The sequence below is a fragment of the Alosa pseudoharengus genome, unplaced genomic scaffold (assembly GCF_046254945.1).
Source record: "Alosa pseudoharengus isolate Yale_2024_CS ecotype anadromous, Long Island Sound unplaced genomic scaffold, YU_APseudo_1.1 YU_APseudo_1.1_scf_15, whole genome shotgun sequence".
Taxonomy (NCBI): Eukaryota; Metazoa; Chordata; class Actinopteri; order Clupeiformes; family Clupeidae; genus Alosa; species Alosa pseudoharengus.
In genome coordinates, this window is record NW_027468620.1 from 13,624,025 (window position 1) to 13,650,771 (window position 26,747).

General features: G+C 43.7%; 2 protein-coding genes across 6 annotated transcripts in view; both read left to right on the forward strand.

Moving 5' to 3' along the window:
• kcnq5a (potassium voltage-gated channel, KQT-like subfamily, member 5a) overlaps positions 1–18,413 on the forward strand; it is a 158,380-nt gene extending 139,967 nt beyond the window's left edge. For 2 of the 5 annotated variants that reach the window (XM_076285631.1, XM_076285629.1), the window contains 5 exons: positions 792–1,015; positions 5,676–5,784; positions 9,073–9,204; positions 13,874–14,000; positions 14,922–18,413. In XM_076285631.1, the coding sequence (XP_076141746.1) occupies positions 792–1,015; positions 5,676–5,784; positions 9,073–9,204; positions 13,874–14,000; positions 14,922–16,019 (1,690 nt within the window). In that variant the 3' untranslated portion in view covers positions 16,020–18,413. The remainder of the gene's footprint in view (positions 1–791; positions 1,016–5,675; positions 5,785–9,072; positions 9,205–13,873; positions 14,001–14,921) is intronic. The other 3 variants (XM_076285633.1, XM_076285632.1, XM_076285634.1) reach the window with 3 other exon arrangements.
• A 177-nt stretch (positions 18,414–18,590) lies between these two features.
• Positions 18,591–26,747, forward strand: part of ddx43 (DEAD (Asp-Glu-Ala-Asp) box polypeptide 43) — a 28,488-nt gene continuing 20,331 nt past the window's right edge. Inside the window, exons 1-6 of the mRNA XM_076285635.1 lie at positions 18,591–18,997; positions 19,208–19,263; positions 20,553–20,670; positions 20,934–21,089; positions 23,029–23,110; positions 24,185–24,341. Of these exons, the coding sequence (XP_076141750.1) occupies positions 18,652–18,997; positions 19,208–19,263; positions 20,553–20,670; positions 20,934–21,089; positions 23,029–23,110; positions 24,185–24,341 (915 nt within the window). The 5' untranslated portion in view covers positions 18,591–18,651. The remainder of the gene's footprint in view (positions 18,998–19,207; positions 19,264–20,552; positions 20,671–20,933; positions 21,090–23,028; positions 23,111–24,184; positions 24,342–26,747) is intronic.

Here is a 26,747-nt window from a genome sequence, read left to right on the forward strand (position 1 = left end):
TCCTGAGCCCTATGCACTCATGCACATCAGCATGGACATACTGAATATACACTTCCATCTACAGGTGTACTTGTATCAACTAGCCGGAGGCTGCATCTCCCCTTCTGTGGAGCCAGCATCATAGAATGCATCAGATTTGTCATCAGGCCTGCGCATATCGTCTTTTTTGGCCTCGTAGGCTGTTGAAAAGCCATAGAGATGCTACAGAGCATTTTGCCTGCTTTGTCATTCAGTGCAAACATCTGAAACCATCACATAAGCATGTCAAACTCCGGTTTTGTCTTATGTCAAGTCAAGACAGTATGTTGGTTTGTTTGGCCAGGGTGACCATGGTGGCATTGTGTCATTGATTTGAAATCAGTTTTACTCAGAGGTTTTCTTTATGTATTGGGTTATGTTGTAAGCTTGCATGTGTTATTTGCAGACGTGTGAAGCGACTTTTGTTGCCAGTGCCTAGCTAGTTTCTTCCTCTTTCCTGTAGACAGTTTATTCTATTTTGAAAATGAGTTCACTTTAGAGACATTTGGCATTTGTGAATAGCTTCTTGATGATTGTGCACCTGTGCTATCTGGGTCAGGAGGGAAATCTCACCGTTTTGTCTTCCTTTCTCTTTTTCTCTACCTCTGCAACCCCATTCTCTCTCTTCCTCCTGTTCTCTTTCTAATGGGGTGCTGTCATCCCTCTATCCATTTCTCTCTATATCCCCCTCTATATCCCCCTCTTCCTTCACCCCTCCCCCCCCACACACACACACACACCACCACCCCACCCCACCGTGGGTTCCTGCGAAGCAGTCAGAAGCTGAGCTTTAAGGAGCGTGTGCGGATGGCCAGTCCGCGTGGCCAGAGCATCAAAAGCCGTCAGACGACGGTGAACGACCGGCGCTCACCGGGCACCGACGTGGGTGTGGAGGGCACCAGCCCGGCCAAGGTGCAGAAGAGCTGGAGCTTTAATGACCGCACGCGCTTTCGGCCCTCACTCCGGCTCAAGAGCCAGTCACGCACCGTGCCTGAAGGTGAGAGAGGGTTGAGGTGTGTGTGTGTGTGTGTGTGTGTGTGTGTGTGTGTGTGTGTGTGTGTGTGTGTGTACATGTTGGGGAGTGTAGCCATTTGTGTGTATGGATATGTGTGTTCATTTTTGGGTAACTTGGTTTGTTTGTTTGTTTATTGGTAAATGTGCAAGAATTGAGGGTGTGTGTGTGTGAGCGTGTGTACATGCATTCTGATTCTACCACACAGGGACTAACATAGTCCCTAGCCGGTCTAACATAAATAAACTTTGCTTTATCTCTCTGTTATAAGGCTTGTGATGTCAATATCCAAACAGTACACATTTATTTTTCACAGTGCTGGCAAGTCAGGCTGGGCTGTTGGGAAAGTTGCAAGCACAAAATCCCAAATGTGCCAAGCAGCAAGTCACCGCTCAGTCTGCGGAGAATGTCACTCTCAGCCCTCTCTTGCTTCTCTCAGTGGTCTGTTTATGTCTGTGAGGCTGTTTGTTTTTGTTTGTGTTTGTTTATTGGTAGACTGAAGTGGTCACGAGGGTGTGTGTGTGTGTGTGTGTGTGTGTGTGTGTGTGTGTGGCCTGGCCCTGGCCCTGTGGTAAACCGAGAGTAGCTGAGGGAGCATGTCTGGTCTCCAGGGTCTCACTGCCCCCTTCACACCCCCACCCCACAACACACACACACACACACACACACACACACACACACACACACACACACACTGTTTTCTCTGCTCTCTTTAAAGTCTCCACGCTTGCTGAGCAGGGGTTCAAGTACTGAAGGGGGTGTGGATATGACCCAGAGGCACAAAATATGACCTGTAAAATTTCTCTTCCTTGCCACTTTTAGAAGCACGGAGAAGTGTGGAGCGACCATTTGTGATGACTGTTAGATATGTGGGAAAAAGTAATTGTGGCAGTTTAGAGGTGCTGTGTCAGATTGACTTCAACTGTTCTTTTCCACTCCTGTAGATTGCAGTGACAATGCAGTATCAGCCTAAAGTCTCTCTCATACTGACATACTGGCTCTTCTCCAAACATGGTCTGATGAAAGTCTGAAAGTGTAGTTTTGAAGATGAAGATAATGCTGAAGATGAAGATTGAAAGTGTAGTTCTTCATTGGTGATGCTGAAGATGAAGGTGAAGATGCTGGTGTGACCTTGTCTGATCTTATGGATCCACAGCAGGGAAAGGTGTGCAGATCCCTCTCTATTCACCAGGGGTTTATAATACTGCACATTTACTTTATCTTGTCAGTATATGAAACCATGAGCTTTGTATGGTTCAGACCTAGACCCAGTAAGGTTTAAAGGTAACCTACCATCAGCGATTCTGGGTGTTGTCACAGAGAGCGAACTCCCATAAATCCCCTCCCCAAACTAGCCTTCAATTTCCCTAAACTCCCGTTCCCTCCTTTCGGTGATTGGTTGGAACAGTTTTGTTATGTTGGAGGACAGGCTTGCTTTACTTTGTTTGTTTCCAGCTGACAGAGCCAGGGCTGTGTATGAAGACCGGGTTTTTCTCATGGAACAGAGAGCCAGCGGATTATGAGGAAATATTTGCTGAATATGACAAAAAAGTGTTACGGGTTAGAAATCACTTGACGGTACCCCTTTCAGTAGTAAAGTAATTACCAGTAAGTAAAATGTCCAAACGTGACTTGTGACACTGATTTACTGATTCATCTCCTTGTTTAAAAGGATGAGGAGTATGAGGCCAGTAATTACTCTATGTACCTGGCTAATAGTCAGGGCGTGAGGACCTGGCAGGTAGAGACTATTGATTAAGTGGCACACAAGACAAGAACTACTAAAGTACTGTAATGATTTGTGATGCAATCTAAAAAACCCACCGCACTCAAAAATTCTTGATTTTTGCTCCCTTTTTACCCTCTCTGGTAAAATTTCACCAATTTAAGATTCTGATACCATCCTACTGTAGCAACATTCTGGACACTGTCCCCTAGCAAAATCCAGGATACCATCCTCCCAAAATCATGGATGTTGCTAGGAAGGTATCAGAATTATAAGTTGGTAAAATTGCACCATGTGGTGGGTTTTCCTAGATCACATCACATTTTATCAAGTGGCGATTTTTTGTACCCTTAATCGGCCCAATAAGGCTGCTGCTGCTGCTGCTGTTGCTGTGGCTACTACTCTGTGAGGGGAATGCCGGCTCTACAGCAGCGCTGTGAGAACAACTCCTGCGGCCGTTCGGCTGAGGGCAGACTAGGATGACCACGCCAGTGTTGCGTCCCCCGAGGGCTCAGCTTGTTGCGGGTCAGGATTGGGGATGACGCACGGCCCGGGCCGCTGGCCCAGGATCAGTCGGAGTGGCGCGGGAACACAGCTGGGCTGGTGGGGGCAGTGGGTGACACTAGGCCCTGGTCTGGGACCAGCTGGGAGAGAGAACGTGGAGGTTAATCACACTCGAGAGGAGATAACGCTGCTGCGCTTGCTGAGTCGGCAGAAACAGAGGCTTCCCCCCCGGGAGCTGTTGCATGCCGTCCTCACACACAGCCTCTCTCTCGCTCTCTCTCTCTCTGTGTGAGTGAGTGTGTATTAATGTGTGTGTGTGTGTGTGTGTGTCTGTGCATGCGTGTGTGTATGTGGGTTTGTTTGTGTGTGTTCAGTGGAGGACTTTTATTTTTTTTATTTATGCATTATTACTGACACTGACTTGGCAGTATCTGCTGCTGCTGCTGCTGCTGAGAGTGGAGAAGAAAGAGAGGGTAAATATTTATCCACATATCTAATACTTGTGTTTATATTTATAAAGCTTTTAGATTACTGGCCAAGTGAGTAATCCATGCCTCGTCTCAGCGCAGTCTCGTCCAGACGCCCTTGCTCTCAACCGACTGGACCACAACATTGCACACTTACAGCCATCCTTTCTGCTGAATGTGTGTGATGTTTTGTTAAACCACAGTGTGTGTGTGTGTGTGTGTGTGTGTGTGTGTGTTTTGCCCAGGGCACTGTGGCACCAGCCAGAACTGTCACGGACTGCGTTCATACTCTGTGTGTGTGAACGCTGCTCCGCTGCGCCGTGCAGGGCCTGAGTAGCACTTGCCCCCCCCCCCCCCAACCACGGCCGTGAGCTGATAGGCTCGGACGCCAGCGCGAGCGTGAGCTGGCTCTGATTGATGCCTCTGACAGAGGGCCCCTGAGGGCCCTATATCCCCCCGCACGACATGCAGCCCTGTAGATCCAGCGGCGAGTCGTATATAACCCGCTATTGAAGGCATAAGATGGAAAGCGCGGAGGGGAGGAGGAGGAGGGGGGGGGGGGTGATGGGGTTGGAAAAAAAAGGCTTGACTCCGCAGTTCTGGAAGCCACGCTCTCTGATGCTATTTCATCGGGCTGTCGTTTATCCGTGCTTTACAACATGCATGTCCCATTAGCAGTAAATCTCGGAGCGGGCGGCAGCGGGGCTCCGGTCATCCACTGCCACGTGGGGTCGTTGGCAGGGTCGTTGGGAGGGTAGGGAGAAATGTGTACCTGTAGTTAAGCATGTGTGTGTGTGTGTGTGTGTGTGTGTGTGTGTGTGTGTGTGTGTGCATGTGTGTGTGGTGTTCCTACCCACAGGCATCTTAGTTATTTCATGTCATAGCTTCACATTTGAGGATGAACTCCCTGCACTCCTTTGCTTTATTTTTTCCCTCCTCTGTGCGAATGTTTTATATCTCCTCCATTGCCTTCATTCCCTGTGTCTGTGGCATGCTTTCAGAAATAACAGAGTGCACACACACACACACACACACACACACACACACACACACACACACACACACACACAGGCGAACAGGAAATGAATTATATTCAAGCTGTACATCAGAAGAGTGCAGTGTGTGTGTATGTGAGTGTGTGTGTGTGCGTGTATGGGACCCTTTGTTGTGAATAATGTTAAATGTATAAGAGTTAAATAGATTCAGACTGTGTGTGTGCGTGTGCGTGTGCGTGTGCGTGTGTGTGTGTTTCCGAGTGTGTCTCTGTCCCTCATAAACTGCTCGTTTTCATCTTGAGGGGAGTCAGGGGAGAGTTTTATTTGAAACAGTTTGTTAGGCTGATTCAGTGTTTTATCGATCAGGCTGGTTAGCCGTGTGTGTGTGTGTGTGTGTGTGTGTGTGTGTGTGTGTGTGTGTGTGCGTGTGTGCGTGCGTGCGTGCGTGCGTGCGTGCGTGCGTGCGTGCGTGCGTGCGTGCGTGCATGCGTGCGTGCGTGTGTCTGTCTGTCTGTCTGTGGCTGAGCTCGTCTCGCCTCGTCTGGTCTCCGGCTTCCTGCAGGCTCAGGGGCTTGTTAGGCAGTGCAGGCCAATCAGTAGGAAAGGTTCCTTCATTAGGCTGCTCCCTATGAGTCAAACACTCTAGGTACTCAGTGATTATGCTAGTAACCAAATGTCTCTGTCTTACTCTCCCTCCCTCTGTCTCTCTCTCTCTATCTCTCTCACTCTCTCTCTGCCTCTCTCTCTCTCTTCCTCATTCTCTTTCTCTCTTACTTTCTCTCTCTTTTTTTCTTTTCCATATCATCATTTCCATATCAATTCCTCTTTCGGTCACTCTGCATATTCTATCTCTGATTCATCTCTGCATATCCCTCTCTCTGTCGGTCTTTATCCTTTCTTTTCTCTCTCTCTCTATCTCTCTCTCTCTCTGTCTTTCTCTTTCTCTCTCTCAGCAGACACCAACCCTGGAGCTGACGAGGCTGTGGATGAGCGGGGCTGCCACTGTGACGTGACAGTAGAGGACCTGTCCGCCCCTCTGAAGAGTGTCATCAGAGCTGTCAGGTGAGGACACTCATGCTCAACCTCTCCCTCCCACACACACACTCTCTCTCTCACACACTCACTCTCACACACACACACACACACACACTCTCTCTCTCACACACTCACCACCACCACCCCACTTATGGACACTTATGGTTGCCATGACGAAGATGGATGTAGGTACAGCACTTCACTTCAAATTAACACTCCTCATCTCTTGGGTCCTCTCAGTATAGCCCAATTGCAAACTAGTATTTTGAAGCACATGAAGGGAAATAAATAGCCGCAGATAATACCAGATTCTAAATTGGATGAATACATACATGATCCTGTGTTGGGAAAACTGTTGAATGAAATTACACACAAGGCCAAAAGACTGAGTTTGCCCTACATTTTCTTAAGCTTCCCTACACATTTAACTGATTAAGAAAGCCATGAGAACATGCCATTAGAAGGTGTACTTGGGTTGAGTTGTAGGATTAAGTTTAAGATAATAGTGTTCATCATCAATATGGAGCCCAGAAGTATTCACGTTAACCTGAGAGGTTATGTTTTTAGTGAAACCCTGCCTATTTTCATTGGATTCACCCAATATGAAGCCCCCGTCGGCACCTTCCTCCTCTATGATTTCAGACCTCTGCCTCAGGCAGTCTCCCCTGTACTTGACCGACAGTCAGTGGGATTGTCAACAACTATCTGTAATTTTATACAGTACTGTATGTACTTTGACTGCCAGGGTGTACGTGAAACAAAAGGTGCTCTGTGTCTTGTGCACCCCACCTAATGCATAGATGAGCTCTTCGTCCAGCTCAAGCGGTTGTGTGAGACGAGGCTGTGAGGTGGTGCCCTGACGTGGGAATCTGATGTGTTTATGTTAGGGGTGGAACACAAAAAGCCAGCCGCGGGGGGGGGGGGGGCACTGGGTATCTGACCCCCCCCAGGTATCTGACCTGACCCCGTCCAGCGTGCGTGAGGAGCTGTGCTCCTCTGTGGGGTGCTGGAGCCACCGTGTGTTAGCCATCCCTGCCCTCCCAGCAGGTGCATGCTTACTCAAGAAGGCCTCAGTCTGACGCCGGGCGTCCACAGACAAAACGCGCCCTCGCCACACGGGAGATGGCGCTGCTCATGTTAGCCTGGTTGACCCCTCCGCACGTCACCAGGCCGGTCCATTTACCACTGTCAACACTATCAGCACAGCAGCGGCTCAGCAGACAAACAATAAGCCGACCCGATGACAATTTTGGCCCAGCTCCACAATAGTTACTCAGTAAACTGATGCCGGGCACTCAAAGACGTGACTGATGATTCATTGTGGCAGGACATTGTGTGAGGTTTGCACAGGTTTGTGGGAAAGCTTGTTAGATTGAAAGGACCTGCTTTGTGCTGTCTGTGAAGCCAGGAGTCGGACGGATGGTGGCATTTTTGGTTTGTCATCGCCCCCTATTGGTGAAATTAAACATTGAAGACAGTAGTAACAAATGTACACCTTGAAATGTATTACAGTTTTTCTCAATCGTTTTGATACCTGTGTCAACTCTGACATCACGTTCTCAAAACAGTTAATAACCGTGTCTGAACAAAAGCACTCTGGACAAAATGACATATTTTGCTTGCAAAAGGCTGTTACTCTCTCAAAACACTTGCAGCAAAAGCAAATCTTGCCTTCAAACACTTCTTCTTGCCAATTCAAAAACACTATTTAATCAATCATTACACACTGGACAACAAAATGCAAAATCTAGTTCTCAAAATTAGCATTTTTGCTATGTCTGTTCCATTACTTTCTCATGTTTCTGGTATCAAGATTGTGAAAAGACTGTGAAAAGACAAAATGTACTGAATAAAAAAATATTTATTAATTCCTTCCAAGATGTAACTGTCATTGACATGTAAGACCTACAGTAAACACCTAGCAAGATACAGTAAATTTCATTGAACTACAACTTGTCATTTTTCATCGAAATAGACCTACAGTAAACACCTTTTGTACTGTTTTCTCCACCAAATAGGCAATACAGTACTTTGTCTAAATGTGCATTAGATCCATACTTGCAAATAGCAACACAGAACAGACATCTCTTATGTATAACGAATGATTGCTGATTGAAGAATTGTGCAAAGGAGTTTCACACAGGTGTATCAGAGATTCAGACTTATGCAAGGAATCTATACCACCTGTGAAAAGATGTTTTCCTTTTGTTTAGCATGGGAAAACCAGTAGTTTGGGGCTTTTGAATGACACCTGTGTTAACTGTTTTGCAAAAGGGTGTGAAAAAATGTGTGTACCCAATGAAAATGTGTGAACACATTCGCAAGAGATGACTTTAGCTGTGCAAAGAAAGTAGTCATGAAGACCAAAGTGGATTCCAGTTTCCTTAAGAAGGTCAAAGCAATCGAGAAAAACTGTAAACACAATTCAGACAAGTAATTTTATGAAAAATAACTTAAGTCGATTAATGAGGTTAATAATGAATTAATACAATGTAATATTAATGATTAATATTGTAACCAGAGAATATGTCTCATAGAGAAATGTGACATCCGGCACAGAATTATCCAACTAAAATAGTGTTTGTGCACACTCTTTTGTGCATGTAATTTTCCCCCCCTACTTCATTGTGGAGATGAGCATATTCTTAGAACTGAAAAAGATAATGACAGTAAAGTATGATAAGACCTGTAATCAGAGAAGGACAGCCACACAGCCATGAAAACAAAAAAGACCTGATTGTTTGAGCCCAGACAACAGTCTGCCAATGGCGCCCGGCATCAGCACCCAAAGTAAGTGAAAAGCACAGGCCTCTTTGGACTCTCCCATTACACCATTACAAGAACCATGTCACATGGCTCTAATGAAATGAAGGTCATTAGTAGTGGAAATTGCCATTTCTAAAACAGATAATTCCGGTCCTTAATTATGATTGGCTGAATCGTGTTCAATGCTGTTATGAAACCCAGCACAACCCTTTACGTTGACCACATTTCATTCTATATTACTGCACTGAATGAATTGATACAAAAGTTACAGTTGCTGCGTCTCAACGTAGTACGTTGGCAACCATTCTGATAGAAGAAATATATTTTTTTTTGGTGGAAGAATGATTATTTATTAAGAAATTGTTACATTTCTCGTTGCTGTGCATTTATTTTATGAAATCTTGCCCGGTATGTAGTAACCGTTTTAGAACAAATCGCCCCTTAGCTGTTCTAAAATGACTGGAACTACGGCCTCTCTGAGCTTATTGCTTAATTTTAAATTTATACAAGACATGTATGCTCTTTTTTCTCTCTCTCTCTCTCTGTTAGAATTATGAAGTTCCATGTAGCCAAGAAAAAGTTCAAGGAGACTCTGAGGCCTTACGATGTGAAGGATGTGATTGAGCAGTACTCAGCCGGCCACTTGGATATGCTGTGTCGAATCAAAAGCCTGCAGACCAGGTGAGTTATCCCTGGAGCCATATTTCTGCATGGAGGTATGTGCCGTGTATGGGATTAGAGAACATGCTTTGTAATATTATTTTTCAATCTGTTTCAATCTCATTTCACTCATTATAATTCACTTAGAATTGCTCTGTTTCATTTACTTTGGTTAAATACTTGCATGTGAATTGAATTGCACTGAGTGTGTCTGTCCGACTATCTTTGTGTCTGTGTGTGTGTGCAAGGGTATGTGTGTGTGAGCGTGTCCATGGGGTGTGTATATGTACAGTATGTATGTATGTATGTATGTATGTACAGTATGTATGTATGTATGTACAGTATGTACAGTATGTATGTATGTATGTACAGTATGTATGTATGTATGTATGTATGTATGTATGTATGTACAGTATGTATGTACAGTATGTATGTATGTATGTATGTATGTACAGTATGTATGTACAGTATGTATGTACAGTATGTACAGTATGTATGTATGTATGTATGTATGTATGTATGTACAGTATGTATGTATGTATGTATGTATGTATGTATGTATGTATGTATGTACAGTATGTATGTATGTATGTATGTATGTATGTATGTATGTATATGTGTTGTTGTCTCACTCCATATCCCCACTCTCTCACCCAGGCTGGACACAATTGTAGGTCCTCCACAGTCCCTGGGCGGCAAAGCCAAGACCTTTTCCTCCCCCTCTCTGCACTTGTATTACAGCCAGACCAGGAGGAAGCACTCTGCCCCCGGGTCAGGCAGCCCCCCCCACCCCCCACCCCCCACCCCGTACCCAGCAGCTCCTTTAGACTGCATGCCTGACACTCAGACAAGGCTGTCAAGGAGACCAAAGTCAAACAGACTGGGCTCTCTGACTCAATCCACTTCATCACAGTGAAGCTCATATAGAATCAATACAGTTATAATACATTACCATTGGCAATGTATTTTAGTCTCATATACCATTTGTTGCCGTTTACCACTGTGCTTGAGGCTTAGGCTATCAACAGGGTCAAGGCTTACCTATTGACCTTTACTAGACATCGTTTGAAAGATGTATCAGTAGGACACATCTGAATTTCCCCTTGGGGATCAATAAAGTATCTATCTATCCATCTATCTATCTATCTATCTATCTCTATCTATCAGCAGAATTGAATATTGAATATTTTGAAAATTATAATCCTGCAACGCAAAAAAAAAAAAAAATACCTGCAACGCAAAAGCTAACCTAACTCTGACTGCAGTTCAGGCAAGAGCCGTCAGTTGAGAGGGAGAATTTCAGGTCATATACAGTACAGGTCATTCATATCAGTCAGATATTTCCTAGTTGGAATCTCCCAATTTCATTCCAGACAAACTCGGAGGTCAAGAATTCTGAACTCCTACTGGGAAAAAGTACCATGGAACGCCACTTGAAGTCGGAGTTCCCTCTGAACTCGGGGTATGTCGATCTACCCCAACTTCAAGGTTGGAATTGAAGTCTGACCTCCGACATTCAAGTTGTCTGGAATGCAGCATAAGGAGGGCATAGTGGATCATTATAATCATTTGTTTCTTTCCACAAATGTTTACAAATGTGCCACCAACACAAGTAAAAGAGAGACCCAGATTGTCAGACTTTCGTCTCCTGATTGACCTGTGGATTGAGAAATAATTTGGACATGTTTTACCCTTGTCTCCCCTCATTTCAACTGCTTGAGTAAAACGTGAATGACTGACTGCTCGTTAGAGGATGAACATCAACTACATCTGAGTTTGATATAATATGGGCTGTATTAATTCATTAATTTAAGTATTGATACTAACGCATACTCAACCCAAGCCCCTCTCCTTCCATCTGCAGGTGAATGGACAATAACAACGCTGCATTTGAGATGTTGCTAGCTTTACTATTAGCAGAGAGTCTTGACATGCTATGTTTACGTGAAGCACAGACTACACTGTGACCACTTTAACTGGTTGTCTGTGTAGTGTGCATCTTGTTTAGGATCTACACCTGTTTCACCTTACCGATGATGACTTCCTCATTTCCTGCTTGATCTGTAGCTGCCTGGAGAACAGTTTGAACTGAACTGGAGTAGTTGTATACATTATTTAAATAATGGAGCTAGTTGCAGTCTATACTTACAAAGGGTTATCTGGCCTGCCCTCATAGGAAAACAATGAAAGGCTCTACTACGTTTTTTCAGCTATGATGGCGATAAGAATATACAAACCAGTAAAAAAAATTCAAACGTTTAGCCCATTTACTCCTAAAATGCCTGCTAAAAACGCCTATAGAATCCTATGGCATTCTAGACTAAATAACCTTATTTCCTGAGGGTTTTCTGAAAACATACTAAAAATTGTCAACGTCTACCAAAATTTAATATCTAAGCCTCTGTAGCACCTAGAAACATGAAATAAAAAGCATGCTGCGCTACACAGCATCCAGCGGGAGAGTCAATGTTGCGCTATGCAGCATCCAGCGGGAGGGTCAATGTTGCTACATGCAGCATCCAGCGCGAATGGGTTAATATTCAGTTTAGTATTCCAAATACATTCCAACCTTGTTCTAAGGAAAAGCCTTGAGAACTCTCCAATGAGGACAGGCCAAAAGATGCTCCGTGTGTAGTCTCATGTCCTACTACTCATGTCCTTGCCTCTCTCCTCTCCTTTCCTCTCCTCTCCACCTCCTCTCCTCTCATCTCATCCCCTCTCCTTCCCTCTCCTCTCCACCTCCTCTCATCTCCTCTCCTTTCCTTTCCTTTCCTCTCCTCTCATCTCCTTTCATCTCCTCTCCTCTCCTCTAGTCTCCTCTCATCGCCTCTCCTCATCTCATCTCATCTCCTCTCCTCTCCTCTCTTTTCCTCTCCTTTACTCTCCTCTCCTCTCATCCCCTATGTATTGTCCTCATTTTTCCTTTACTTGTACAAAGAAGACTCTTATGAGTTCCACTGACCTCCACCATGTGCCATTCCTCATGCAGGCTCGCCTCAGGCTTGGGGCCCCATCACAATCTGAGCGCCAAAACCAGGAACCTTTCCTCCCCCTCCTTGCACTTGTATTACAGCCAGGCCCGGAGGAAGCAGTCCGCCGTTGGGTCAGCATCCACCAGGCCCTCACACCCCTTCCCTGCACCCCTCTGGAGAGACTAGGAGAGGGGCCATTACTGATTTAATTTTCATTTCGATATTTAAGTGTTATCCCCGGAGACATAAAATGACTGATTGGCTGGCAGGGTGGTTATTAATTCTTAGTAATTCTGTATAACGGGACACCTTTGAAGTAGATCTGGTAAAAAAAAAACGACTGTTGAACTAGGAAGTACAGTAGGCTTTGCAACAATGGAATCAACTGTAGGCCTAAACAAGCTAACTATACCCACCATTATCACAGTCAGCACTAAAGAAAGTAGTACCACAAACTGAACAAGTCAGCTTATTCTTAAACTGAACCACTCGTTTCCTTTGTGTGCTGTAAAGGCATGACTATTGCCTACATAGTGGCAACCGCAGGATAAGCGGGATAATGTCACTCGAGGTATCCCGATTTACGTAATCAATGGACTCGGCGGAGGAGACTCTACTCCGCTGCACGTCGTGGAGTTCTTGGGTGGCCGTTATCCTGGCTTACTTAGACTCTTTCAATATACTGGCAATCCCCAGAATAACACACAGTAAATATGTTGTTTGTCCCCAAAATATATGACTACTTATTGAGAGTCTAGATTGGTATCTCTACCAATTAGTAACTGGTTACAGGTAATGTTCTAAGGCCCTTGTCCCATTCTCATCCGGAGGGGTAACTATTCACACCAAACATTGTTGAACTATTCTTCTAAGGATGCCATGCTAAAGATAAAATACTATACTGATTTCACATTACACAGAGTTTAGGGTATCTATTGAAACACAATTATTTCTGAGATACAGTGTATGTAGGCCTATTTAATGTCTACAACAGAAAAGTTAAAACATTGACATGCTGATGCATTATCAATAGAGTGAGTGTGGGAGTGCTACTTTCGGTGTGTGCGTCAGTTTGACATCTTTAGACCTGGTTTCTCAGGTGTTTCTTGTCCATTTACATGTTGCATCCTGTTCTCTTGCACAATGATGAATCATAAAACCAGACAAGAATACTGTAGCCTATGTGTCATGTGACTGGACAGATTTTCTCTAACAAACTCAAATAGAACTGTCACATGCCAACTTACTCGGGTTTGTTTAAAGTTTCAGAGATTATTTCACTAATGCTTCTTCCATACTTTCTTCATGTTAATAAAATGGTGCTATATGTGTAAAATAAGCATACATCTAAATACATGTCCATTTGGTTACTGAAAATTGTTAGCTCTTGCATGGCAGGGTTAACATCTGCATTTTGATTAACATGTTTAATTATTTTCTCTTCAGATATCTAATCTCTTCCTGTTTCCTGTTAGTGCCCCCCCCCTCTTTCCATTTCTCTCTGTCTTTCTCTGCCTGTTGAATGTAAGCTTGTAAGCCTGTGTTGTAGTGTGGTTTGTTGTAGCAATATGTAGTCCGCTAACCCTTGATTGTCTTCCACTAACTGGATTCAGGTGTCCCCACTGGTGCACTCTGGGTAAAGGAAACCTCTGACAATAACAGTTTGAGTACACTTCTTCTCTGCAGTATCTCAGTAAAGTCCTCTTTGTGTCATTTAGGGTGGATCAGATTCTGGGCAAAGGGCAGATACCAATGGATAGGAAAATGAGAGATAAGGTCCACCCAGAAGGAGACACACTCGAGGATATGAGTATGCTTGGTCGAGTGTGCAAGGTGGAGAAACAGGTAACCAACTAATATGAGCACGCTTTCTGGTTATATGCAGTTAAATATGCTTTCTGGTTATGTGCAGTCCACATTAAGTGATGGGAAATCACATGGTGAAGTCAAAAATCCTTCATTTCTGCTTTGTTTCAACCCTCTCTTAAGATTCTGATACCATCCTAGTAACATCCTGGATACCGTCCCCTAGCAACATCCTGGATAACATCCGGATGGTATCAGAATCATAAGCTGGTGAAATTTCCCAGATCCCATCACATATAATTGGTTGGTCTAAATTTTTACATGCCAATCTGTGATATGGAAAGGCAAGTTGGTTATGTTCTGAGATACCGAAGACTGAAGACTGAGATACTAAGTTAGAGTTCTTAAATACTAAGTCAGAAAGATATTAAGTCAGAACCAAAAGCTTCTATTCCTTATTAGTCTAGCGGAGTACACTACATGCCCAGGTTCATCTCGGTGTTCCAGGGTGCCAGGATTCGTCAACCTACGATTGCTGAAAAAAGCAGGGGCGCATAAGTGGGTGCACTGGTAGCGGTCATAATGATTGGCACCAACTACAGACAGTGACAGGTGCACAGTCAAATGAGCCTGCTTAATTAGTCTGCTCACTTTAACTTCAAAATGGAAATGTGCAGATTGTATAAATTATAACCCCTCTGTTTAACCTTACACCCGCTCCTTTAACACATGTGCATCTGGAACACCTCAAACATGATTCACAGTTATGAATTTTGCCAATTAAAAGAGGGAAAGAGAGAGAGATAAGAGAGAGAGATAAAGAGCAGAGAGCTAAGGTGTTTGCTTGCTGAGTCTTTTTGTTTGCAGTATACTGGAAAGCACAGGATCCTATATGATCCTATATTGGTTATTATGAACATGGCTCCTCTATGTGAAACTCATTTGTGTTACTGAATGCAGGTGCAGTCCATTGAGTCCAAGCTGGACTCGTTGCTGGACATCTACAGGCATGCTCTGCAGAAGGGATCCTCCTCTGGCCTCACGTTGGCCTCGCTGCCCTTGTTCGAGCTGGAGCAGACATCCGACTACCCCAGCTCCGTCCAGAGCTCGGAGCACGCCTTCCCCACGCAAGCCGCCCACGCAGGCCGCGGGGTGCTGCGCTCGCACAGCGCCAACCTGCCCCACGGCCTCCAGCTCATCCTGGCACCGAGCGAACTGAGCCTGGGCGCCGGCCCGCCGGGCTACCCCACGTCGGCGTCCTCCTTCACGCCCTCGCCGTCGCCACTCTTCCGCGGCCCGTCGCCCTCGTCCGCCGACAGCAGCTTGTACCCCGGCTCGCCGCCCCCGATCCTCACGCCCGGCGCCCTCTCAGGCCCGCTGCAGTTCCCCAACCTGGCCAGGCCCGCGCCCACCATGCCCGGCTGTCCCACCACCTTGTCCCCCACCACCACCACCACCACCACCCTTCAGCTGCCTGCTGTGGTGGCCCCAGTTCCGGTTGCGGGGAGGCCGGTGGGGGTGATCCCCGAGCTGGTGCCTGAGAGCGGGGTGGTTCAGGACGGCTCCCCCAGCGCGTGCCTGGCCGCCGGGTCCACAGACGACAGCACAAACAGCTGTAGCGGTGCAGAGCACCCTGGGAACGCTGTGCGGCTCCGGAGCCGTGCTCCGCGGAGCCCCAAGGAAGACGGCTCCTGGAGAAGACACCTGAGCCTGGACGTGGACCCTCTTCTGCTGCTGCCGCCCGCTGAGGACGCCGCCTCCACAGACCGCAATCTGGGCAAGTCCCTGTCCGTGCAGAACCTCATGCTGCCGTCGAGCACAGACAGCAACCCCCCAGGCACCCCCCTCACGGGTGGCAGTGGTGGCGGCGGCGGCGGTGGTGGTGGTGGCAACAACAATAACAACGAGCACCACACAGGCCAAGAGGAGCCCCTGGCAAAATGGGGCGAGACGGAACTGTTCATCGGAGACAGCAGCGAATTGAGCACGCCAACCCTGGGAACGTTCGACTTCCTCTCTCAGCAGAATACGGACATGAGCTTCGTCTCTGAGCACTGAGTCCAAGGGTTTTCGGACAGTGGTGAATGGCAAATCAGTGACCGATAGCTCAGATTCCCTTTAGTCTGACTAAATTGACTCCTCTTGGGCTGTGATCGGCGCTATGATGTCAGGACTTGACATCTGCTCTCCTCTGTTTTGTTTTCTGTTTCTCATTTTCTGTAAGTTTCTTTCAGATTTTTTATTGTTGTTGGTTTTTTTTTTGGTATGAGGAGAGTTGTCTGAGAGTGTTAGCAGCGCTCAATATTCTCAGTCTGTGTGGACTGAACTGACAAGGTTCCCCATTGTTTTTTTGCTAATGAATACATATCACTGCATGGATTATTTCTTTAACAAATGAATGGAAAGGTATATGGAAGAACCTGTGAGTGATAGTGCTATCAGATGACAAGGAGCAAAATAGAGGGGGACAAATGTAAGGCAACTGTAAGAGGTCTTATCACAGGCGTGCATGAGCACTGCATGTTTCTAGGGAAAAATGCAATGGTGCATTAGGCTGAAAGTATTTATGCACTCTTTTAAAAGCCCCCTGTATTAGCAACAAATTGGCATCGTGTATCATTGTTGAGCACTCCAAAACTTAATTTAGCTGTCATGCATGTTTTAGATTTAGATAAACAGCATTCAGAACAAAATAGGCAGACCCAGTTTATGTATGTTATTAGCTATTGTTGGTTTTTGGTATGACAATATGGACACTCCCATATATACACACAATTAAACACTTAAAACCGTGATAATAACACGCAGTATAAAACACACTATATCCAACCTAACATTCAAGTTCAATTTCTCATCAGTCTCATCAGCTATTTTCCAATAAAAAAGGAGAAAAACGTTTAACAACTTACAACAAGTAGATGACAACTGGCAGGGACATGGCCAACTAAGGTCGTTGATGAGGAGAGGAGGATTATTTCCCTCTATAGATAAAGATAGATAAACCTTCTTTGGTTTGGGTGGAGAGAAACTTTTTGGAGTCTTCAACACGTTGGCAAGGGTTGAACACCCACCCAAATATGACTATGCCTCTTGAATGGTTGTTTGTTATTGATTGCAAGACTCATCGCACACATGTCCATACTGAGATACAAACCTCTGTCAACAGTTTCCTTATGGTGCTCGTGCAGAATGTTATATCAAATATTAATGTGGTACTATGGTACTCATCTAATGTTATTTTCACTCTTGAGATCTCACTGTTTGTCATTGACAACCTAAAGAATATTTGAATGTGAATGTATTGTCATTTGCATCTGTCTTTTTGGACTGAGGCATTGCCAATTGTACATCAGAGAGAAGAATTGATTTTGAAACAAATGTCAAAAGTCATCTTATTGTGTTATTTATTGAACCTTTTTACATCTGGGACAAGACAAGAACACATCAGTCTTAAACCTCTGACACCTGTTAAAGAGATTGAAAATCATCAAGGTGACTTCCATTCTTTGTAGTTTTCTGTGTAATGCATTTGAATGGTACAAAAGTGCTTTAGCTAAGCTGGCTAGCATTATACCCACAGAATGTAATGTGTACATCTTTAATTTAATATTTTGTTGATATGTATATGTGACTTGCAAATCTTGCATAGATGTATTGACATACCACACATGCTTGAGTCAAAGTCTCTAAACGGATCAGTCAGTGCATTTGTTGGCACGGCTTAGTATATACAGTAGAAGCACAAATGTCCAAAGGTGAAGACGAAACCTGAAAATGTGATTGCAAACATTTTGCAAGGTCACACCACATTGAATTGTATTTAAAAAAATATAATGGCAATTGTTCCAAAATGTGTTGCTCTGCTGACGAGGGTAAGCACCGAAGGAAAATCTCCTATTATCAGCAAATTCCCTTGTAGAATTAAACTTGGGTTGTCCGTGGTTGACACTTAGAAGGGTTTATTTACGTCAAGCCTGTCCGTAGGGTTGAGGCTGTAAAAGAACATTTAAAAACTAATACACCTATTTTACACTGATTTTAATATCTTTTGTTTAACTGTTCTGATATAAATTCTTTACTGTGCCTTTATGCATTTTATTATGATTACATATGATTATTTCTTTTTCTTCCATAGTTGCATACCTACTAAAACAAATGGAGATAGTCTAGAGGTTCTGAAAAGTAGATGCCCTTAAGGTGCATACTTTTTTCTGGCTGGCTGCAAACCTGGTACATGTTTATCATTTAAATCAGAATTTATTTTATTTTTATCACTAATAATGTAATTTATCACACAAACTGGCCTTAAATTACAAGCTTGATAATGTTAACGTTCTATGTCATGCAGATTAATTTATTACAACAAAATATGTGCACATAACAGAGGAGACAAACACTCTGGGACTGAAAAAAAATGCAAAATGAAAAATTCAATAAAGAAACTTAAAACAATTTACTGTGTAATTTTTGTTCCATGACGGAAAATAAAAATGCATTTAGCTGTCGAATTCTGAGCAAGGTCTACCTCTCATAACATTACACATCCTACTGCCTTGTATTAATCATAGACAGTAAGTTAGAGCAAAGGTCATTAAAGGGTCAGCAAACCGGATGTAATGAGGTGTTAACATCGTGTTTGCGCCATCACTGCAACTGATGTTAAACAGTTAGAGAAGCTGAATGGTTTATAATGTCTGATTGGGAAGACAACAATGATGCAGATAGTGTCGTGAACGCAAAACCTGCACCGGCATTCAAGAACTCTGAATGGCGACCCCAGTCCTCTGAAAGTAAAGAAAATGTATATTTCGGTGTAAAGCGTGGCCGCCCAGCAGCACTTGGAAAGAGCGACCAAGATGGTCCCCAGTGGAGAAACTGGAGGGACCAGGCTGACACGTGTAGTCGCGAATTCAACTCTAGAAATGGTGAACGTGATGCCAACAGGAGAGGACGTGGTCAGATTGGTGGGGATACTTCAGGTTCACCTAACGTAATGTCCTTCACCGTGGATAATTCCGTGGTTGGACGAGTAATTGGTAAGTTGATAGATCTGAAAGTTAGGTAAGCTAGCTTATAGCCAACTAACCAGCTGTCCTGTTAGCAGCGATATAACGTTAACAGCTAATGTTAGCCTTTTTATTCTCTGAATTAAAGTGTTTTGCCTTATCACATAGCGTTTAAATAAAGTTGACGTACATTGTTTCAAGTGCAAGTTTCTAGGAATCGTATGTTGTGTGACCTGACAGGTCGAGGTGGAAGTAAAATACGTGAAATTGAAGAGTCAAGTGGAGCAAGAATTAAGGTAACAAGAGATGAGCATTGCCTTTGTCCTGTTGCTTATTGCTCGCAGTGAGGAACTTGCTAGGGCGAGTTCCAACTTGGTCCGGTGTTGTGTGCCTTCTGGTTTCTCCACCTACTGGTTTCCTTGCGCGTGCATGCGCTGCAGCAGTTGTCAGACATTCACAAACAAGTTGTTTTTAGGCGGTTTGAAGTCGCTTTTCATATACGCCATGAGCGCTCGGCTACATTACAGCCACTCGGACAAAAGACGTAAAAAAATATATGTTTTGAAAACTAGCATTAAACTGGATTCGATACCGCAAAAGCAATACATGCACGACTCTCTCCAGCCTGATTCCCTACTCCTTGAGCCAACTATACCTGGCTGTTACGCGATACAATTAACTATTGTAGGCTACCATCAATTAATAACGTAGGCAACACCCAGGTAACATGTTGTCCAGGCTATCTGAAACAAGTGGTTGCCCTTCATCTAAAACAACTGGTTACCTTAGGCTGCTACGGCCGTCAGTGCACTGTGCACAGTATGCTACTCTTTGTGGTTGATCAAATAAAAATAAAATATGTATTTGGTGATGGCGTTATTATAGGTCTAGTAGTAGTAGTAGTAGTCTAGACCTAAATTCTTAGAAATTAAATGGTACGACAGAAGAAACGATCTACATTTTAGCGCACCAGACCGCGATGTCTTCAAGGGTTGATTGAATGAAGGGAGTTTGCAAAAATTAGCGTATTTTTCAAGTCAATAAACATTCTTACGAATGTCTGTCGGGGAACATATGACTTTTCAAAACCATAGGCCTGATAGTCGCTCAGACAAGAGTTATAAGATAAAGGCAATACCATTTGTGTCACCTAATGCAAGACAAAATGTTGCTTGTGTGGTTAATTAATAGGTGATTGATGACGGTTTTCAGCGAATTGGAGTGGCTCAAAGAGATAATGCGCTGAATAGGTCTGTCTGGTTCATAGGTGTGCGTATTGCAGGTTCGAATCCATTTTAATGCTGTAAAGTGCAAAATTATAGCCTTTATTTTACATGTATTTTGTACGAGTGATTGTAGTGTAATGACCATGGGATAGATATGAAATGCGACTTCAAATCCGCCGAAAACAACTTGTTTGCGAATGTTTGACAACTCCTGCAGCTGTGGTGAGCAACGCGAGCACGCGCAAGGAAACCAGTAGGTGGGGAAAACCAGAAGGCACACAACACCGGTATTGTCTTATGCATGCTTTTTGCACGAATTTGAAGTAAAAACGGATATGACTTGCTTTCTGATATATTAGATCAACCGTGGAGATGTTGAGGGCGAAGTTGTGATCTTTGGTGACATCGACGTTCAACAGAAAGCCAAAGAGATAATTGATGACTTGATTTCAGACAATGGCCCAAGGTTTCGAGATGGTAACGTTAACAAACTTCTTCTTGTCATCATCTTTTTCATTCCCTAAAGTTAACCTAGATAATCCTTTGCACAAGAATACATGTGACATCAGGTGTCACCAAGTCAGTGACATATAGAATCCAGCAGGATTCAAAACAGATCCTAAATGAATTCAAAATATTCTGTGAAGCTTCTCTATATAACTGGCTTTCTGCCGGATAAGATCCTCTATGGCTCCAGGATGTACTTGGCCCCGTTTTCATCACACTTCCCCCTCTCCTAGGGCCCCGGGCACCTGTCCCTGCCGGCAGAAACAGCTCTTGCTGGTCCTCATCTGACCTGCAGCAGTCCGCCACAAAGTACTCTGAGCAGACGGAACGTATCGACTGGTTAGCCATCAGAGAGAACAAGGACAAGTACATTGCCATGAAATGGCAAGGTGAATGGGGGACTATTTTTCCACAAGAGTGATGGGATGTGAATTGTGTGCTCAGGAAAATTAAGTGCAGTTTGCTTGATTGATTAATTGATTGATTCATTTTATTTGACCACTTAGATATAAAATCTGAAACAGTACTCTGTTAAGTCTTAAGTAGAGTTGAGAATGTAAATACACAAATAGATTAAGGATTAAAAGAGAGAGAAAATCTCCCCGACCGAGGCACTCTGTGGGATAAAAATGTCTTTAATACAACTTGGAAATGTCCAAAAAGGACCTAAAAATGCCCACGATCCTATGATCTATGCCCTGAAGAAGGCCCAAGCTGCTACGCGTGGGCATTTTTAGGTCCTTTTTGGACATGTCCAAGTTGTATTAAAGACATTTTTTTTTTTAAGTATATTTTTTGGGGCTTTTCATGCCTTTAATGTGATAGGACAGTTGATAGATAGATAGATAGATAGATAGATAGATAGATAGATAGATAGATAGATACTTAGATACTTTATTGATCCCCAGGGGAAATTCAAGGTCTCAGTAGCATACAGACAACACATTCACTAACAGCAGAAAAAGTAATTAAAGTATATAATATAAAAACACAACTAAGCAATAAGGACAGTAGAAGATAAAGAATATACTAAATATACTAAAATACAAATTATACTAACTAACACTTAATCTAAATCAATTCTAAAAAACAGTATCCACATAGTGGTGATTAATCAATCAAGAGGCACTTGCAATGACTGAGGCGGGGACTGAGCCTGTGATTCTCTGTGCATAGTAAGGTAAGGTAAGGTGCTCTGTGTGATTGAGTGTCATGATGATAGTGGTCATGGTGATAGTGCAAATGAGTAAGTCCAACAGTGCAACAATGCAGAAATAAAGTCTATATATCTATATAACTATTTTAAGAAAAGGTATAAGTGTGACCACAGTTCGGAGCGGTTATGCATATGTGCTAATATAGCACGCAAACAGTGAGGCAGAAAGACAGTGGTAAAAGTGGCTAGTGGTAAAAAGTGGCTAGTAGACAGACATTATCCAAACATGGGGGGGGGGGGTGAAGAGGCAGACAGACTATGCAGAGAAGTCTTGTCTCTCCTCTTCCCTTAAGTGAAGCATTGAACAGTTCAATGGCGCTGGGGACAAATTACTTTCTCAGTCTGTCTGTTGTGCAAGGCAGTGAGCGAAGTCTCCAGCTGATCAGGCTCTTCTGCTTAACAATAGTGCTGTGGAGTGGGTGACACTCATTGTCCAAGATGTTGATCAGTTTGTTCAGGGTCCTTTTGTCAGATAGTGAAGTGATACACTCCACTTCAGCTCCCACTACAGAGCCAGCTTTTCTTACCAGCCTGTCAATTCGCCCCGCATCCTTCCTGTCATGAGAATGACAGGAAGCGAATGGGAGAGAGATTCGGGGTGGGATCCGGAAAGGACCACGTGGCAGGAATCGAACCCGGGTCGCCGGCGTACGGTGCAGGTGCCCCAGCCAGTTGCGCCACGGCTGGGGCCAGATTAAAGACATTTTTATCTGAGTGCCTTGGTCGGAGAGATTTTTTCTCTTTTTTTTCTCGTTTGAAACTACTAACCTTGGACCAAAGAGTACCCAACAACAAAACATACTGAAGAACAGAGAGGACTGAGCACGGACTCGGCACGCCAAATATATTAAGGATTAATTTCCAGAGAAATATTTTTTTACATGGCCAGCCGTGCAGTGCAGAGACCATTGTGGTGGAGGAGCAAAATATTTTTTGTGTGTTTTCTTGAAGGAAGAGTAATTCATCAAGGGATAGTACTCAGTCATAATAGACCTACCTATTTATGTACAATTTAATCCTTGAATTGCAAGTTTGTTTTAAGCCATAATCACAGAGCAAAATTGAAAACACTTGGGCAGGATGTAGTGACTCTCTTTCTCTCTCTGATTAAGACCTTCCTCCTATGAAGAAGGATTTTTACATAGAGGATCCGGCAGTCTCAGCTCGCTCTGCAGAGGAAGTTGATGCTTGGCGGTGAGTTGATGCGTTTTCTTGTTATTCACCTCCTGTAAATTCAGTGTAACTTTTTCACCAGTAGAGGGCACTAGTTAAAAAGTAATTTCTCAAGGGTTGTAGTGTAGTAGTTTGGCATGTTGACCAGCAGGGGTCCATTCACAACAGACTAGACCAGGGGTGTCCAAACTGCGGCCTGCGGGCTAAATGCGGCCCGCCACACACTTTAATCCGGCCCGCCGAGCATTTAATTAGGTTATCATAGGCCGCTCGCTATTTTTTTCCAGCGATAGACGACGTTGTGGTTAACTTTAGGCTACTGCAAACTGCTTTACACTCTTCTTAGAGAACGTTTACATTGTCAATGTCAAAACAGCTTGTTACATCGACATACATAGTATCTCTATTGCAGCAGATCTAACTACATTATGCTACTCCATTTAATTGGGAATGCAGGAGAGGGAGAGCGCCGCAGGTTCCAGCTGGCTTGTCATTGTTGATAATTGATATCTCCTTTTTATAAGAAACGTTTAAAAGGAAATCGCGATGGCAACAGTAGTTCCCACTACTGACCATTTATAAACTGTGAGAGGGCACAGCCATAGGCACAGCACTAGCAATAGGCTATATTTGAGTGGAACTGGCAAAAGAGTCTTAAAGTTTAATTAAATTAAAGTGCACCATTTATAAATTAATTACACAGCATCAAATTAACAGTATTTCTTAAGAAATTAATTTTTTACAACAAAATTACTTTGTCATTTAAATGATACAAAACGTTTTGTATATAACGTTTTGTATCATTGAAATATAATGTGGCCCTTGAGTAAAAAGTTTGGACACCCCTGGACTAGACACTAGAGATTGAGGTGTTTGTGTGCATTGTATTTGTTTCTTGCTGTGAGTTTGTGAATTTGTTTCTATAATTTGTGAATTTAAAACATATTACGAATTATTTGTTTTAAGTTGTATGGCTGTAATGGAATAATCAGAATGTCTGTCCACTTCCCCATTTTGTGTTTGTTTGTATGATGAAATGCAATAAAACTACACCTGCGGGAATTCCCAAACTTTCCCATCTGCCTTCCGTTGTAGGAAAGAAAACAATAGTATTTTCGTGGATGATCTGAAGGAGGAAGAGAAAAGGCCTATCCCAAATCCAGTCTGCACTTTTGAGGAGGCCTTTCTGCATTATCCTGGAATCATGGAAAATATAGTCCGGGTGGGATTCACCAAACCAACTCCCATACAGGTATTCACAGTGATGTGAGAAGCTCCCACTCATAGACTGCATTGTTATGTACTACCCACACACACACTACACACACACACACAGTCACTGCTCCACTCCCCCCCCCCCCCCATCTTCACTGTCATCACTCACATACATCATACTTACTATTGCAAGCAGAGTACTGTATGTAAGTCCCTTCACCATACTTGCAGTACACTGCCCCCCCCCCCTCCCCTACATACACAGCACATTGTCTCATGAGGAAGCTTCTCCAACACACATATTGCACACTGCCCTCTCCCCACATACACAGCACACTATCCCATCTCCCTTGTCATCCCCACAACACACACTAAGACAGCTGGCAGTTGGGTTAGCCCCTTGAGCCGTGGATCTGCCCAAGGTTTCTTCCTTGGTAAGGGAGTTTTTCCTTGCCCCTGTTGCTCTTGGGTGCTCCTTGTTGGTGCCCCCCCCAATCCCAATCCTCCCCCACCTTTCTTATGCAGCCCTTGCCATGTACTAAACACTTAATCTACTAAACTGCACTTTTTACCCCCCCCCCCCCCCCCCCACCCCTAATAAATGCACAAATAGGCTGACACCAGACATAATTTCACTGCATTTCTTACTTCCAGTAACTATATGCATGTGACAATAAACCTCCTTGTATCCTTGTACTATGCAGGTATGCAAAGAGCCACTTCTTGCCTCCTCACCACACACACTCACACCCACCCCATACACACCCACTCCTTGCCTCGTCATCTTTGTGTCCCAGATTAAGTATGCCCTTATGTCAGCATGTTTCCTAGTTGTACAAAGATACATGAAAGGTTGGGCAGGTAATGTACATTCGCCAAACCAACTCCCATTCAGGTATGTGAGAAGTGATGTGAGAAGCTCCCACTCCTAGACTGCATTGTTATATGCTATGCAGGTGTGCAAAGAGCCACTCCTTGCCTCCTCCCCCCACACCCACCCCATCACCCCATACACACACCATTTCATCAACTAAACCCCACCCCCCCCCTCCCCCCCACACCACCACCACCACAACCCGATGACTTTGTGTCCCAGATTAAGTATGACAAACATTTATGTCAGCATGTTTCCTATCTGTACAGAGATACATGACAGCTGGGGCAGGTGATGCACATTGGCTATTTGCAAAATAACTAGGTTGATTTGTGTTCACGTCTCCAGTAATTGAAATATATGTAATAAACTTTGCTGTTTTTGATGAAATGAGTGTGTTGTTGAACATATGCAATGATTAGGTGTTTGAAATTAGGGCAAATGATGTCATACTGTCAAGGGAAAGAACCGTATTTCCCGTATAACATATTGACAGGTCCCCTGGAAACACCCTTTTATTGGGTTTATGCCAAACATCAGAAGGCTACACCAGAAAAACGGGTCTAATCGCAGCTGCTTGTCAAGTAATAACGTTGCAACAACTAAAATTAGTAACGGTAACAAATAACGATAAATAACCATATGAAGAGTTTGTTTCCAAAACGCTATATCTCCATTTTTAAAAACATTACAAAATCATGGCATTTAATTGTGTATTTTAGGTAATATCAATCAAATTGCTGTTTTGTTTTGACAGAGTAAAGATAAATCAAATAACAATACCCAATTACAGTTCTACTGACATTACTTGCGAAACAAAATGTTTGGAAACATGTATTAATGACATAATTAATTAAAATGGTGGATATAGCATTTTGGAACCAAACTCTTCATATGTAGGTGTATATGATATATTTAAAACATGTTGATGGTTGATTTTTTTTTTTTTTTTCTTTTCTTTTTTTTGTTATCTTCGCATGCTTTTGTACAAAACATCAATGTCAAAGACGATAAAACCGAATTTAAAATGCAGGTTAACAGTATTTTAGTTGATGATAGCTGAATTACTGTCAGAATCAATGTTCTCACTCGATAAGCAGATGTGATTAGACCTGTTTCCCGGTGCAGCCTTCTGATGTTCTGCATAAACCCTATTGGCAGTGGCCCAGGAGGAGCGGTTTTAGTTCCAGGAACTGTCCTCCGAATTTACTGTGTAATATGTAAAATAAGTATAGGTCCTGCTGGTCATAGTTGTGGATTGTTGGCGAGTGTGGGTGACTAATCCTCGTTGAAGAGGAGGATGGAGTTGGGTCTATGGCTTACTGCTCACATGTCACCCGCCCCCGCAGTAGTCACCCAGACGGTTTCCTGGTTGCATTGCCACGCACTGTCAGTGCTGCTGTTCGGTCCTTTGCTGAAAACATGCTTTAAAAATTCTGCTTGTGGGTTTGAAGATGGTTTAATTGGCTGCTGTTGTCGGTTTGCTAACAACCTGCGTGGGTGGATGGCAGTGGGGTGGCATTTGCATGCTGTGTGGAGTGAAAGATTTCCCCCCCCTCGACATGTCAA